This window comes from Phascolarctos cinereus, unplaced genomic scaffold (genome assembly GCF_003287225.1).
Source record: "Phascolarctos cinereus isolate Bilbo 61053 unplaced genomic scaffold, phaCin_HiC Scaffold_1;HRSCAF=81, whole genome shotgun sequence".
NCBI classification, from domain to species: Eukaryota; Metazoa; Chordata; class Mammalia; order Diprotodontia; family Phascolarctidae; genus Phascolarctos; species Phascolarctos cinereus.
The window spans coordinates 46,063,328-46,079,886 of record NW_027555514.1 but is presented as its reverse complement, the minus strand read 5'-3'; the positions used below and the strand labels follow the sequence as shown (position 1 = coordinate 46,079,886).

Sequence of the window (16,559 nt, the reverse complement as noted above, 5' to 3'; positions counted from 1 at the left end):
AATAAATATGTGTTAATTATTTGAGGGACAGGGTGAACACCCATCGACTTCTGCTTTTGGATGATTCTAGTCATTAGGAACTATTTCTTCTAGTGGGAAAGGTACTGGGAGAGAGCTAGGTTTGAATCCTACTTCTGAGACATTAATTAGGTAGCCAGGGGCAAGTCACTTAAGTGCCCAGGTCCTCAGTATCCTCATCTGTAAAAATGAGAAGGCTGAACTGAATTGTCTCTGAGGTCCCTTCCAGCTCTAAATCTGCGACCTTATCCTATCCTCCTGACCTGTGTGATCTTGGGCAAAACACCAAGCCTCTCTGGGCTCTGGTTTTCTCATCTGTAAAAAGAGAAGATTGGATGAGATTATCCCTTCTGCCTCAAGCTCTACTGATCTCTGACAAGTTAAGTGTTGGCATGGCTCTATATGCTATTGGGGGCGGGGAGAGAATGAATGGGTGAAATCCACAGATTATTTTGACCATTAGTTTTATCTACTTTCTTCCTAAACTTTTCAGAGCTGCTAACAACCATCAGTTTGACACAATAGAATTTCATCTTCTCCTTCTGTATTCTGCCTAGGATGAAGCAGAAGCAAGTAGCCCAAAGGAGGGGAGAGAAGGAACAGAGTGCTTGAGGCTGGATAAGTCTCAAGAAGCCTTATCAGCATCTCCTAGTCAGGAGGGGGAAGCAGTCCCTCGAAAGCAGGGGTGCTTCACTCTTTTTGTGCCATGGACCCCACTGGCAGCTTGGTAAAGGTTACAGACAGACCCTTTCTCAGAAGGATGTTTTTAAATGCAGAAGATAAAATACACAAGAGGACAAAGGAAACCAAAGACTGGGTGAAAATAAAAATGGAATTTTTTCCCATTTGAATTCATGGACCCTGTAATCTATCCATCAACTCTTTAGGGTCCATGTTCCCAGGTAAAGAACCCCCTCCCTAGGATGGGGTTAAGTTTGGAGGCAGAACACCCTACCTGTGTTTCTTCAGCTGCTTCTTTTTCTTCCTCTGAATGTGCTTTTCTTTGCTTTTGGCTTCTTTCTGTTCCTTGTGGGAAGCCTTCTGCTCCCTCTTCCTCTTTCCATTACAAGATTTCTCTGCTTTGCTCCACTCTTCTTCCCCAAACACTTCCCGTTGTTTCCTCCGGACATCTTTCTTCCGGTGGGGGGTCCTGACCTCAATTTCTCTACTGCCTCCTGCTTTTTCTTCCCTTCTGCTGTCACGGGTTCTCTTCTTCCTATTGGAGGGAGACTGTGGCTTGCTTCGTGTGGCCTCTGCCTTGGGGCTTGGCTTTCTGGAGGCTTTCTTCCCATCCACCAAATCTGCACGGGATGGAAGAGGACAAAGAAGGCACCAGCTCACCTCATGTTCTGGCATGGGGAATCCACTCATCCCACTGGGCAGAGTTCTCAAGTTTCCTTTGATGAAATTGGAAAAGAGAAGATAAAAGAGGCCCAGGGGTCACAGCGACTTTTCTACCTATGTGGCAGCAACTAGCACATTCTTATTGTTTTTATTAGAAAGTTTTGAGTCACGGAAACCTTATTTAGTGAAAAGCCAAGAAAAGCATGAACCCAATGCAAAAGATCCAAATCCATGCCCTGCCTCGAAGTCATCTAGACACCCTGGGCAAGTTACACCAGCCAGTCAGTGCCATAGCTACTTGCTCAGGGTGAGGAACAGTTCAGACTAAACAAGTGATTCGGTGGGTCAATGTTACTCATTTTTCTTCCTGTAGCCCTCCTGAAGGGGATGATGATTTGGGCAGGCTTTTCCAAGAGTTGACAAAATGTTGTTCTTTGTAAGCTGGGCTTCCTTCAACTATCTGGTCTCCATATGGAGGTGTAAGTTCATATGCTACTTCTGATACTTCTCATTTGTGAGAGGCGCCACGTTGTAGTGCCTTTCTGTTCACTACAGAGAGCAGATTTGGAGTCAAAAGACCTGGGTTCAAATCCTGGCTTTTCTACTTACCTGTGTGACCTCAATCTCTCTTAGCCTCAGTTCCTCATCTGTAAAATGATGGGGTTGGACTAGATGATTTCTAAGTTACCTCCTGGCTCCAAATATGTTCCCACCTCTGCCATCTTTAAAACTGGGAATGAGAATACTCATATCTTCAAGGAGAAGGGACTAATAATAAAACTATCTCTCAAGCACTGGGGGAGGGGGCCAATGGTGATACAGATGGTGGCCTGAGACTGAAGTTACTCAATATTTTGTTCATTTGGAATGGGCTCTCATGAAGCCTGTTAATGGGATAGATTCTGCCTGGCTATGTGAACTGTAGCTCAGAAGTACTTGCATTGTATATCCCCAGTGTGTGCTTGGGGCCATGATGCTGATCTAACTCAATGAAGTTTCCCTCCTAGTCCTGGCCCTAAACAGAATTGTGAAATCAGTGCCGTTTTTACCACATGGCCTCTCCTCCTTTCACTCCCAGCCTCCATCTTATGCAATTTCCCCTACCTGATGGAGTCTCCTCATTCCCCAGCCCAGACACTTAGTTTCCTCATCTTTTTTTTTTTTTAACATCAGCTCCTTCCCCCTCCAATGTTTTATCAACACTTTATCTCAGGAAACAGTCTAATAAACTCATTGCCTTAAAATGTAAATGACTTACAACCTGTTATTGCTTAGAGGTTAGGTGACTTGCCCAGGGTCACACAGCAGTATGGATCAGCAGTGGCCCTTGGATACATGTCATCATGACTCCAAAGCTGGTTCTCTAGTTCCTGCTTTCTAACCTTCATGCCACATAAACAGTAAGTCATATGACCAGTAAGTGTCAGGGCAATTATTACCTAGGACCCTCCTGATCCAAAGGCCCATGTTCTTTCCCCTATACCACTCTGCTGAAGAGGCTAAACAAAGTTTAGTAGTTTAAGTAGTGCATGCAAAAGTATTGTCCAGGGATTCCTGGGAGGTCCTGAGACCCTTTCAGGAGGTTGGTGAGGTCAAAAATATTTTAATAATAAGACCAAGATGTTTTTTTTTCTTTTAGGCAATTGGGGTTAAGTGACTTGCCCAGTGTCACACAGCTAGTAAATGTCAAGTGTTTGGTCTGAGGCCAGATTTGAACTCAGGTCCTCCTGACTTCAGGGCCAGTGCTCTATCCACTGTGCTACCTAGCTGCCCCCAATTCAGTATATTCTTAATAAGGCCCTAATTTATGCAAGGCAGTGTGTTGGGTCATCCTGGATATTGCCAGAGGAAAGACCATCCATTTCCTGTTCTCCCCATCAGGGTAAAAGACACTTACATAATGATAAATTAAAATATGATTAAGCTTGTTGGAAATGTCAGCTAGGGATTCAATGAGAGGAGGCTGCTACTATGGAGGAGAGGGGGAGAGATCAGGGAGAACTTTCCACAGAGAAAGACAGCATCTTGAGGAAAAAGGATCATTTCAGCAAGAAAGATCCTTCAACCTATTCCCCCTGGTTTGCTGTTGTTCTGTCATGTCTAACTTTTCTTGATCTGATTTGGGTTTTCTTGGCAAAGATACTGGAGTGGTTTGCCACTTCTTTCTGCAGCTCATTTTACATATAGGGAAATTGAGGTAAACAGAGTCAAATGACTTGCCCAAGGTTATAGAGCTGGTAAGTGTCTGAAGCTGGATTTGAACTCAGGTCTTCCTGACTCCAGGCCTGGCACTCTATCTACTGTCCCACCTAGCTGCTGTCCCTGGCTACATGCCTATTTTCCATGAGAATTCTATTCTGGCCTCCCTTCCTACCTGTGGAATGTGATTGTTTAGGCAAACTTTAGGCATACTTCCTGAGAGTGGGAACCATTTGGATATCAGCTGCCTGAAGCTGGGCTGAGTACAGTGATAAATCTATGAACAAATCCACTGGGGTAGAAACCCCTTCACCCAAAGTCAGGGTGTTGAACTTCTTCAAAATCTAGGGAAGCAGAGTAATTGGGTTCCTTTAAGTCAAGGAAGAAAAAGGACCTTAACAGTCATCCAATTGAAGCCCTTCATTTTATAGATGAAGAACTGAAGCAGAGCTGGGTTATCCAGGTAGTCTGGGTTTGAGGCAAGACTCATCCCCAGGTCTAGTTCCCTTCCCATTATACCACACTGCCTCCCAGGGGGTGGTGAAGATTGAACAAAATGCCATGTGAAGAATGCTTTGCAAGCCCTAAAGCACTATGTAAATGCTAGCTCCTATCTCTAGGCAGTCCCTCAAAGCTTTTCCTTAATTTGAATACTTTTAATTAATAATAATTTCCCTCTCTATCATACTTCTTTTGGCTTAAATCCCTTGGTCATAGATAGAAATGAAACTAGCATGCATTGACTGTTCAAAACACAAAATACCAGCATTTCCAACAAGAGACTCTCATGCAATTAGCAGCTCTGGATAATTTAAGTCATCCCCTCTGCAGTCACAATGTGACTTGCTGAGGTCTATTATGCAAGTGTATCCTTAATTCCAGATGACTCTGAGTCATAAGAGCATAGACGCAGTGCTTGGATCCACTTTAGAGTTCATGTGGCCCAACCCCTGTCTTTATAGAAGAGGACACCGTGGTTCAGAGATATGAAATGGTCTGACCAGGGTCACACAGCTCATTACAGGATGGAAACCAGAGAGAGAGGAGCAGGCTGCCCAGTTCTAGAGGCCTGCCCTTCAAGCCTACTTCAGCCTTACTCTCTTTACTGTTGATATAGTGCCTTGTACTTTTTAGAGGTGCTTAACTAGCTATTATCTCACTTTGAGTATCTTTGGGAGCAGGATTTTTTAAGGCTGCTTTTGGGGAACAATTAGACCTCACTTAGTGCCCTAACTCAGAAGAAAGCCCATGCCCTCTCTGCTTGTCATGCCTGAGCTGTTCTCCTTCTCTCTCTCTCTGTCTTTCTCTCTCTGTCTCTCTGTCTCTCTCTCTCTCTCTCTCTCTCTCTCTCTCTCTCTCTCTCTCTCTCTCTTTGTCTGTCTGTCTGTCTGTCTGTCTCTGTCTCTCTCTCTCTTCTCTCTCTCTCTCTCTCTCTCTCTCTCTCTCTCTCTCTCTCTGTCTCTCTCTCTCTCTCTCTCTCTCTCTCTCTCTCTCTCTCTCTCTCTCTCTCTCTCTCTTCTCTCTCTCTTCTCTCTCTCTCTCTCTCTCTCTCTCTCTCTCTCTCTCTCTTTCTCTCTCTCTCCCCCCCCCACATGCACGCACACACCCACACCCACACACACACACCCCTTGCCACTCATCTGTGGATTTTAGGGAGCCCCTTAGATCCCCTGCTGTTTTGGCGGCATATTTGTTTCTTGGTTGGAGAGGTATCAAAGGACTAACGTGGCTGGGACTCCTAGACTCAGGAGCAGTGTGAGGTAGGATGGTATGGCAGCAAGTGATTTGGAGTCAAAGAGACCTGTATCTGATACATGCTAGAGTAATGTCTCCCCTAGATATGGGCAAGAATGGCCTGAACCTGCCCAGACTTCTAAGATTTGTAATTTTTTGCTTTTCTTTTGAGGCAAGGAAACATTGCATGGTTTGGGACAGGGATCAGACTAAAAGGAGACCTTAAAAAAGATGAGAGAGGACACCTAGAAAGGAAGGCAGTGGTGGGGTGTTCCCTCCCCATGGAGAATCATGATGACCTTGGAAGCAGTGATGGAACATCTGAATTCCCCTCCTCATTCCTCTTTATGGGACACTGGAGAGGTGAAAGCTAAGGCTTTATTATTATTTTTTAAATAGGAATTAATCTTGGGCATTCATTCAGGTGGTTGGAATTCCAAGGGGGGAACCCAGACACAGGGGAACTAGTGGTTGTTGCCCCTCTCCTTTGGGTGCCACTGGCATGTATTTCTGGTCTTTTGTTCTATTAAAGACTTCATAGGACTGATCTAGTCTTCTGTGTCGTAAGCTCCTGTGGTTGCCCTGTCCTTTGCATTTCCTTTTGGCTCTTTGTCTATGGCATAAGGATGTGGCACAGCTCCTGGAGCCATACAGGGGAGAGTTACCTTTCCTGGACCAGGGTTAGGAGCCTGAACCCCCAGCCCATGTTACAGAATTTTCTCTCTCGAACTAGAGGCCATCATCAAGAGCCATTTTTATGTTTCATAACTGCCCTTCCAAGGGGCAGAATTACTCTGAATCTGGGTGCTTTAAATCTGCCTCATCAGATCACAACCTAACAGCAGCTGCTGCTGTTGCTCTAACTTACAGGACCTTGGACAAGGCACTTACCTCTTGAAGTGTCAGCTTCTTCATCTTTAGAATGAGGATGATAATTGTTGCATTTATTTGTTTTTGTATTTGGGGGACAACACTTTGTAAGTCTTAAAATGCTACACAGTGTATGTAATGATAATAACAGTAATAATGATAATAGTATTTATGTAGTGCTTTATACTTGGCAAAGTACTCAAGACACATTATCTCATCATATTTTCCCAACAACCTTGGTGTAATAATTACACCCATTTTAGAGATGAAGATACAAAGGCAGACAGAGGCTAAGTGACTTAGCAGTACATAGCTAATAGGTGTCTGAGGTGGGATTATTATTATGAACTTTGATATCCACCATCTTTGTTCATTTAGCAGACGTTACAGGACAGCAGGATCCAACTGGGCATCAAAGGCCATTTATGACCCATAGGCACTTTTAGCTAACACTGGTGCCTTCTTACCCTGCTTCAGAATTGTCAGGGCTCCCTGTCTTGGAAAAACCATGGGTCACATCTACTCATGTAGTCTAATAATTTATAAATAATTTACGCAGCACTTGAAGGTTTTCAAAGCACTTTACAAAGATTGCATTTGATCCTCACAACAACCCTGGGATGAAGGTACTATTGTTATCCCCATTTTAGAGATGAAGAAACTGAGACAGACAGAGGCTAAATGACTTTCCAAGCATCACAAAGCTGCAAAGTATCTGAAGATGGAGCTATGTCTATTGAGTCGTTAACTGTCTCTGCCCTCACATAGAAGGTGCCTTATCTCTAAGGCAATTGTACCAAGAGCTCCATCCCCATTCATGGTGGCTTTTAGTCAGATTCTCTATCCTGCCACTGGGTGTGGAATGATGAGCCCATAGACTCTCTTAGAATTGAAGGGGAACTCAGAGATCATCTAGTTCAATTTCCCCATGTCACAGAGGAAGACTGAGGAACTTACAACTTTTTCAGTCATTGATGGGACTTTACTTGTTCCCAGCTAGGTGGTACAGTGGCTAGAGCACTGGACCTGGAGCCAGTTAAGATGTGAGTTCAAATCTGCCTTAGACACTAGCTGTGTGACCTTGGGTAAGTCACTTAACCTTTGTCTGATTCAATTGCCTCATCTGTAAAATGGGAATAATAATAGCACCTACCTCCCAGAGTTGTTAAGAGGGTCAAATGAGATAATATTTGTAAAGTGCTTTGCAAACCTTTAAAGACTATACAAATGCTAGTTGCTGCTGCTATTATTATTATTATTATCTATTGTCATATACCCTTAAAACTTCCGGGAAGCTATTTGTGAAAGCCTTTACTCTGGAAGGTGGATATTCTCCAGCTGTGGTAAATATTCTTTCCCCCTTGGGTTCCTACTTTATTATTACTGGACAGGAATTCCTCAGAAGATAAATACAAAGTCCTTGGATCATTGAACTAGAAGGGGCCTTAGAGCCATCTTCTTCAAGCCCTTCACGTTTTACAGATGAAGAAACTGAGGACCAAAAAAAGTTAAGTTACTTGTCCAAGGTCACAGAGGTTGCAAGTAGCAGAACTAGCATTCAAGCCCAGGTTCTCTGACTGCAGATCCAGGCTGGACATCTGTTGTGACACCCTAACTTATTTTATTCATCTTTGTGTTTCCACAGTGCCTAGCAGGACAATTTGCATAAGCAGCTGCTCAGTCATTTTTTTTTGTTTGTATCTGTGATTTTGTTGGTGTAGAGGGCTCAGTGAAGAAACTGTCTCTGCTGATACAGATTGGCACATGTCTTCAACTTAAGTTGTCTCTGTAATGAGCTACAAAGACTATGAGTGACTTCTCCAGGGTCACACAGCTAACGTGTATCAGAGTTAGGACTTGAATCTATATCTTCCTGACACAAAAGTCAGGATGTCATTGGTCTTCTCCAAAAATGAAAGATGGACAACCACAATCCCAACACCTAGGGTGACTTTCTACTCACTACTCTGCACCATGGCTCTGTAATTACTATTGAATAAATTATTCTTGTTAGTTTACCCCCTGAGTTGTTTCTTACCATAGCCTTAGGAAGTGTTCTTGGCTCTTCCCAGAGCAAATAAAGCCCCTCCTAACCCTCCAGGCAACATTTGGTCTTGGTTTCTCAACTAACTGGCATTGTGACCTTGGGCAGATTACAATTCTCTGGGACTCAGTTTCCTCATCTGTAAAATGGAGGGGTCAGACCTGATGGTCTCTAAAGTCCCTTCCAGCTCTAAATCTATGATCATGTCATCCTATGATCCCTTATCCGTAAGTCAGGGAAAAGGAATTAAAAAAACACAGGTTAATATTGAAATAGCATGTTACAGCATTTAGGGACCAGCAAGGGAGAAGGCTTTCATCCTCAGAAAATTATTGACTACATCTGTGTAGCAAGTAAATAGACTCTATCAATGCACAGGAAGAGACCTGACCCATTTGACGGTTTGCATCATAAAAGTAATCTTTAAGATGACTCTTCCTTTTTTTCTGTTAAGCACAGGCAGAAGGAATAGGGTAATCCAGCGAATCCCACAGTAATGATTCTAAAGGGGAAATTTTGATATATGTATTTGCTGTTTCCCTATTGACATTCTAGGAAGTAACCTCAATCTGATTACTTCCCTCTTGGGCTTTTGAAATAAAACTCCAACCTAGTTTTCATAAGATCTCAAAGAATGGTGAGGCCCTTCTTTCATTGTGAAGAAGGCATTATGCCTTGAAAATCATGGGAGTTTGATTTGTTGAGGTAGACATGCACTTCAGCCTGTCTCCTGTCCTTAATGCCAAGAGGCAACTTTGCTACCAGAGCCGTGCTCCCCAAGCATCATCAGGATAGGTGAAAGAGCCAGACAAAGTAAAGGGAAAAATGAAGGAGAAGAAAAATCCCCTGGGAGGGCTAGCATAGGCTGCAGTGAAACTGGGGCTTGGGCTGGGGGAGGGAGACAGTGGAGATGGCAAGAAGAGAAACTAAGGTAAGTAAAAGAAAAATGGCTATTGGAATGGGTGTCAGGGGTGTCTGGGAACCACTTACATTTGTGTTTGGTTTTGCTTTAATTCCTAAAGGCAGCATGATATGCAGCGGTGTCAAACTCAGATTGAAGTGGATGCCACTGAACTGGCTTCAGAGAATAGAGCTCTGGGCCTGGGGTCAGGAAGATCTGAGTTCAAATCCAGCCTCAGACACTTCCTAGCTGTTAGACCTTAGGCAAATTACTTAGTCTGTTTGCTTCAGTTTCCCCATCTGTAAAATGGGGGTAATCATAGCAGCCACCTCTACCTGCCAGGATTGTTTTGAGGATCAAATGAGTTCATAATTGTGAAGTGCTAAGCACATTGCTTGACACATAGTAAGTGCTATATAAATGCCAGCTATTATTATTATTATAAGATAGATGAGGATCCCCGAGGACTACAGATTGACTTAGCCACTAATTAACATGATCTCTGTTTTCCTGTATTTTTACTTACTTAGTTAACTATTTCCCAGTTGCCCTTTAGTCTGGTTTGGGTGTGCTCAGGACTGTTGTGGGCTGTACGTAGAGGTCCATGTTTGACACTTCTGGTATAGTAGATGCCCTTGGACCCAGGAAGACCTGGATTCAAGTTCTGCCTCTGCTACACCCTGACTGTGTGATGCAGGGAAACCCCCTGCCCTTCTAGTGCCCTGGGAAATTCTCTAAAACTCAGAGTTGCAGGAAAGTGCTGATCTGCGTTGATAGAGAGAGTTTTCTTGCTAGAAGTTCCCCGTACCAATGAAATCATGGGTCCATCCCTTTCCCTATTTGCTTTTCTCCAGTTTGGTTTCCTGTGTCCTGTATTCTCCATCTGGCCCCATTAGCACTGTCTTCTACCCACAGGGGCTCTCCTCTTTGATCAGATCCTGTGACCTTGTCATGAACCAATTCAATCCAATTTGAACCAATTCAATCCAATTTAATCCAATCCAATAAATATCTATTAAGCACCTACTATATGCCAGGCACTGTGCTAAGTGTTAGAGATACAATTATCCCCACTATTCATTCCCCATCGCAGATGTTATGTGAGCTAGAAATTCCTCTTTCAGGAAAAGAAGCTAGGTCCCTTTCCTAGCTCCATTGAGGGATCAAGGGATGCTGATGATGGTGAGGATAACAATAGAAGCTCATTTATACAGCACTTTACAAAATGCTTTCCTCACAACAAGCCAGAGATGGAGGCACTGCAGTTAAAAGCACCCCCGAAGTCAGTACAGTTTAGAACCACAAAAACTTAAGACTTCACTGAGACTTTTGGGACACCCCATATTATTACTCTAGTTCGATAGATGAAGAAACCAAGGCTCACAGTGACACATCTAGAGAGTTCTAGAGGTATAAATGGATCGAAGCCTTTGAATTCCCAGTCTGAGGCTCTTTCTGCTATATCATTAGAGTCACTCTGGAGATGCAGGGCATTTTCCCAGTGTGCCAACAGGATTGGGTTTGTCAAGAACAGCTGGTAAAAGGTGGGTAGAAAGGGACTCGTTCAGGCTCTCTGACACCAGGGGAGGCATACTCCAGAGCAGGTGTGGTGAAAGTGATGCAGGACATGAGGGTGTATGGGGTGGGGTGCAGCATGATCAGTGGGTTCCTTCCATTCTCAACTCTATTCTACCCAACCCAGAAGATCCTTTCATTCCAAGGTTCACCCAAACACACAGAAGCTCAGAATGCAAGGGGACCACAGAGATCATTCAGGACAATACTAATAACTAGCATTTGTATGGCACTTTAACATTTGTAAAGCACTTTACAAATATTATTTCATTTTATCCTCATAACAACCCTGGAAGATAGGTGCTATTACCATCCCCTTTTTAGAGGTGAGGAAACTGAGTCACAGAGGTGAAGTGACTTGTAAATTCTCATATCTTGATGAGACAATAATCCCCTTCACCAGATTTCTTTGCTCTTCTTCCAGGGTTGCTGAGCATTGATGGAGAAAATTTAAAAAAAGAAATAGAAATGATTTCACTTAGTATGAATTTGTGTTACATTTCTTAGCTGATGAGGCAGCATAATGCAGGGACAGAAAGGTTTTAGGAGTCAAGGTTCAAGTCCTGACTTTGATATCTACTGGCTCTCTGACCTTGGGCAAAATCACTTACTCTGTCAGTGACCCAGGCAACTCTCCAAGGCTATTTTATGTTGGCAGAGCAGGTGCTAACCTGCATCTGTAGAGGGAGTTTTCTCACTAGGAGTTCCCTCCCCCAATGAATCACAGATAGTTTCCAAACATCAGCTGGCTCTTCTTCTACCTCTCTCATTTATTTATATAATTTTCCATAGAGTCTTCTCTCCTGTACAACAACAACAACTACTACTACTACTACTACTACTACTACTACTACTACTACTACTACTACTACTACTACTACTACTACTACTACTACTACTACTACTACTATTATTTCTCCTTCTCATTCTATGTAATCAGGGTTAAGAGACTTGCCCAGGGTCATACAGCTAGTTAAGTGTCATATGTATGAGGCTGAATTTGAACTCAGGTCCTCCTGACTCCAGGATAGGCACTCTAACCACTGCACCACCTACCTGCCCCCTTTCCTGTACTTCTAGTCCTTGCAAGATAAGGAGACCCCATCTTTTAAAAAAAATCCAATTTCTGATTTTCAGCTGTACTCTGATTTATTCCCAAAGAATTGCTTGAGGTACTGGGAATTAAAATGATCTTCCCAGGGTCACACAGCTAGTATATGTGAGAAGTGGCAGTTGAAAACCAAATGTTCTTGACCCCAAAGCCACATTTCTAGCTGTTCTGCATTGCCTTATTTTGGTTTCCGAGGATGTGGGTTCTTAATGGATGTCAAAGACAATCGTTACGTGCCAGGGAAGATAATAAATCATGGTCCAGTTCCAGCATGTGAGAACAAGTGCAGAACTTGTCTCCAAACTTGTCAGTGCAACCGTTTTCAATATTTGAAGTTAAATGAAACCTATAACAACAACAACAACAACAACAACAATAACACCATAAACCACACATCTGTCTGTGGTGCTACAAAGCGATGCCATTTGAAAACTGGGTATTTAAATGATTCCCACTGTTCTTTTTTCCCCCTCCTTGTTGCACATAGTCTGCAATTATCACAAGCCTAGGCAAAGTGAGAAATTTGAGTAATAATGATAATAGACTGAAATAGCCAAAATTTGTCAAGGTTATATTATTAGTGTGGGGTGTGGAGACTCCTTGCACATAAGTGGGTCACAACCCAAGTCCACAACTTAATAGATAGATTTCCAAATTGTTTCCTGAAATTCAGAGGTGAGTGAAATACTCTAAGTCATCCAGGTAGTAAATTGATATGAATCTGGCCAGATCAGCTCTTTATTTTAAGTTCAGAATGAGGGAGTGGGTTATCTTCTTCCTATGTGCATGGCACAGATGTAACACTCCCATATCATGGAATATGGTGAAGACAGAAATGTTTTATTTTCAGTGCCCTGTCTTGGAGAGGGACTGAGCCTGTGATTTCATTGGAATAGGGTACTCTTGGGTGACTAATTCCCCTGACTGCCCATCACTGCTACTTCAAGTCTTGGAAAATTGTGTGAGAAGCAATGACATATGTTGGCTGGGTCACCCTGGGTAGCAGGGATGAGACTTGAACCCAGACCTTCTTGGCTTCCCAGGTGGCTCTCTATCCCCTATCCCATGCTGTCTTTATGAAATTACTGAATTAAATAAAGTTACATGCTGGAGCACCAGAAAGCTGAAGGGTTGGGCTATGTGTGCTCCATCTCTGTTATGGGCCCCTATTGTTTGTCTACTATGGTGGAAAGAAAACCAACCCAAAAGCCAGGGGTCCTGTGTCTCTATAGCTCAATAGTTGAATGACCTTTGGCAGCTCACAACTTCCCTGGGCCTCATTTTTTCATCAGGAAAAGGAGGTGCTGAATTCAGCACTTGCAAAGTGCCCAACTATACTTCCTAGCTCCAAAATTCTGATTCTTCAGCTCACTCAAATTTTCCATCCCACCAATGATATGCATTAGTCGAGGGTCAGATAGAATATTCTTACCTGTCACTTGCATTGCACTCATGGTTTTTGGAGAAACTTGAGGTTGGCTGGGATCTCACAGGTGGTAAGGTACTGTGGAAAGAACGTTGTCTCTGGAGTCAAGGAACTGGATTCCAGTTCTACCTCTGATGATCACTTACTTGTGTGATCTTAAGCAAATCACTTAATCCACATGAACCTCAGTTTCCTCATCTGTAAAGTGGGGGAGGGATAGGACTAAATCACTTCTGAGGTGCCTTCCAGGGCTGAAACTATGAATCTGCAACCCTCTACCTTAACACAAATTCCTTCTACAATCTCTCTGACAAGAGAGAGGTCATTTAGGCTTGGCTTGAATAATTCCTATTAATTCCTAAGATAGCTCATTTTGTTTCTGAGCAACTTTCTTTGTTAGGATGTTTTTTCTTACATTGAACCTACATTTCTTTGCCACTTCTAGGGAAATCACATCAGCAAGCATTTATTAAACACTTCCTATGGGCCAGGGCAGTTGTGGAATTTTGGTTTCTGTAGAAATGATTTTTTTTTGGTCTAGTCCAGTGATTTCATTGCTATAGCAGGGAGCACCCAGTGAAGGAATTCCTCTTACCCAACAGTTGATCTGCAACTGACCCACAGCTCAGTCCCTAAAGAGTTGATTGGGGCAGTCAGTTCTTCTCCTCATAGCCACCAGTCCTGCCCTCTGGGATCAAATGGAACAGGTCCAATCACCTTGTTCCCACAACTTGCCAAAAATCTGAAGACAACTACTATTTCCCCTACTAAGCACTGTATTCTCTTCCTTGCACTAAATAACCTCAGTTCCTTTAAGTGATCTTCATTTAGCATGTTCTTTTTCCCTAGACACCTTTGGTTCTGAGAAAGGAACCCTTTTGCCTAGTAGCTATGCTACTGGGAAGCTGATCTAAAAATTCCATAATAAAACTCCATTAAAATGTCAAAATTCTAGGTTGTGAGTATCGTAATTCTGATTTTAGGAATACTCCTTTGTGGGCAAGGGTGGAGTAATCTCACCTGCCAGGCACAAGGCTCCCCAGAAAATTTCCTTTTGAGAGACAGTTTGTCATAGTGGAGAGTGCTCCACTATGATACCAGAAAGATGATGCCAGAAAGACCCCAATTCAAATTTTGCTTCTGACACCAGCTATGTGACTTTGGGCAAATCATTTCAGATCTTTAAACCTCAGTTTTTTTAATATGTAAATTGGGATAATTCTAGGAGCTATTACTGTGAGGCTCGAGCGAGATGACATGTGTCAACTATTTTGCCAACTTTAAAGAGGGATGTGTCAGTTATTAGGATCTTATGTATATTTTCATCAAATATCAGAGATGTAAATTACTTCAGAGATCATCTGATGGAATCTCTTTATTTTACAGATGAGGAAACTGAGACACAGAGAGGTCAAATGACTTGCCCAAGGCCATACTACTAGTTATGAGAAAACTAGGTCTAGAACCTACCGTCTCTTGGTATCTAGGTGAGAAACTGAATTCATAGATCAAAAGATTTGGAGCTGAAAGGAGCTGTTGAGTACACAAGCCACATCCCTTTATTCTACAAGGAGGAAATTAAGGACCAGGAAGTAAATAGCCCAAGGTCATATGGTTGATAAATATCTGAGGCAGGATTTGCATTTGGGGCTTCTTGACTCCAAATTCAGGACTCTATCTCCTCCATCTTGCCTTTCACAGGTCCTCTCCACAGCCCACAAGAAAATTTGGAGACTAGCTCATAAGAAAGGAATTCAGCATAATCATCACCCTAAGTAATTCCATCAATGTTCAGGTACGCAAAACAGAAAAGCAGTTTTCACATGGATATACATCCCAGGACATGCAATTACCCCTTTTACCTCCACTGGTTGAGTTCTTCACAGTTCTATCCATGGTGATATTTGCTGCACGAAGACAAAGGAATATAGGATGAAAAAACTTGACTTTGGGATACTTCCCTTCCTCCTTATATTATTTCAGAATCCTTCAGTATTCTGTAAACCAACTGCACCTAGGGGCTAGGCTCCTGTCCTCTGATGAAACCTTGAAACTTCTTATTCCCCAGAGCCTGGACATTTCTGATCCTTCGGAAAGGTCGTAAATAAGATTTCACACCCTAAGGAGCAGTTACAAAAAGGCTGCTCTTACCAGCAAATAAAAAGTAGCCCCCAAAGCTCTATTTGTCAATAAGTGATATTGAAAGAGAGGGCTCCCGAAGATCTTAAGTTCCATAACCCACCTTCTTCCACAAGAACTTCTCCTTGGCTTTTCTTTTTCTGTGTCATAATCAATTTGTTTCCTCTGGAGCTGTCTTGGTCCTTAGTGCAAACTGTTGCAAACATCATCGTCCCCTTTTCAACACTGCTGTGTTAGTTTTTTTTGTCACTGGTCAATTTCTTCCAAGCCTTTCCAGGGTGCAGTTGGGGACGAGGAGCCAAAGGCAGGGCCCCAGGAACAGGGAGAAAGTGAGAGGGAGAAGAGGAATGAGAAAACACATGCCGAGTGTCGATCAATCCAGTCTGCACACTTCTCTGCTCCTGTTACCTTGGTGCCAAGCTCTGGCCTGCCTTAGATTACAGGGCATTATTTAAACATGAAGCAGGGCCCTAGACAACAGACACCGTATGGAGCTATCTATCATGGGCTGCTATTACTCTCCAGTAATTCAGGCAGAGGTGTCTAGGATAGCAAAACATTTTAGCTGAATATCCGGTGTGGACCTGGACCGTTTTGCCTATTTGCTAGGATGACTTGCCCCTTTAAAGACACCCTTTCACCTCACTTGGGGATGTTGTTGGATATTTTACTAATTCTTCCAACTCTGTGACACCTTGGGTTTTGTGGATGGCCCCTTTCCTCCAGGCGTCTGGCCTTTGTGATTGCCCATTTGGCTGTTAATGCTGGAGTCTGGGCCATGGGACGGAATGCTGGCTGGAGGAGCCAGCCAGGAGATCTGGAGGTGTGATCAGTCTGGCTCTCGATGATGGAGCCATTGCCCAGTTTGACCATTTCTCAGGGCTGGCACCTAATAATAAACACCTTAAACGGCTGCTCTGTAACTCAGATTGACTGTCTCAGGCTAGGGCTATGCTTGGGCATCTTGATAATAAATTTCTTGTGTATTCTCAATCACCCTTCTCCTCCTCCTGCTACTTAGGGCTTTGAAGTAAATTTGACTTGGGCCTAAACTTCTTTCCAGGGAACACTTGGAAACTAGAACCAAATCCCTGAACATTTGAAAAGCCTAAAGGCCCATTAGCTCTGGCCCTTTGTCCCACTGATCATACCTTTGGTGCCAAGCTATCCCAGCCTCAGTTTCCTCATTTGTAAAATA

General features: G+C 43.1%; 1 protein-coding gene across 1 annotated transcript in view; it reads right to left on the bottom strand.

The window, feature by feature from the left end:
• Positions 1–16,234, bottom strand: part of TMC2 (transmembrane channel like 2) — a 73,559-nt gene extending 57,325 nt beyond the window's left edge. Inside the window, exons 1-4 of the mRNA XM_020987191.2 lie at positions 16,008–16,234; positions 13,229–13,300; positions 12,030–12,142; positions 974–1,319 (exon numbers count right to left, since the gene is read on the bottom strand). Of these exons, the coding sequence (XP_020842850.1) occupies positions 974–1,319; positions 12,030–12,142; positions 13,229–13,300; positions 16,008–16,234 (758 nt within the window). The remainder of the gene's footprint in view (positions 1–973; positions 1,320–12,029; positions 12,143–13,228; positions 13,301–16,007) is intronic.
• Between the last annotated feature and the right edge of the window lie 325 nt (positions 16,235–16,559).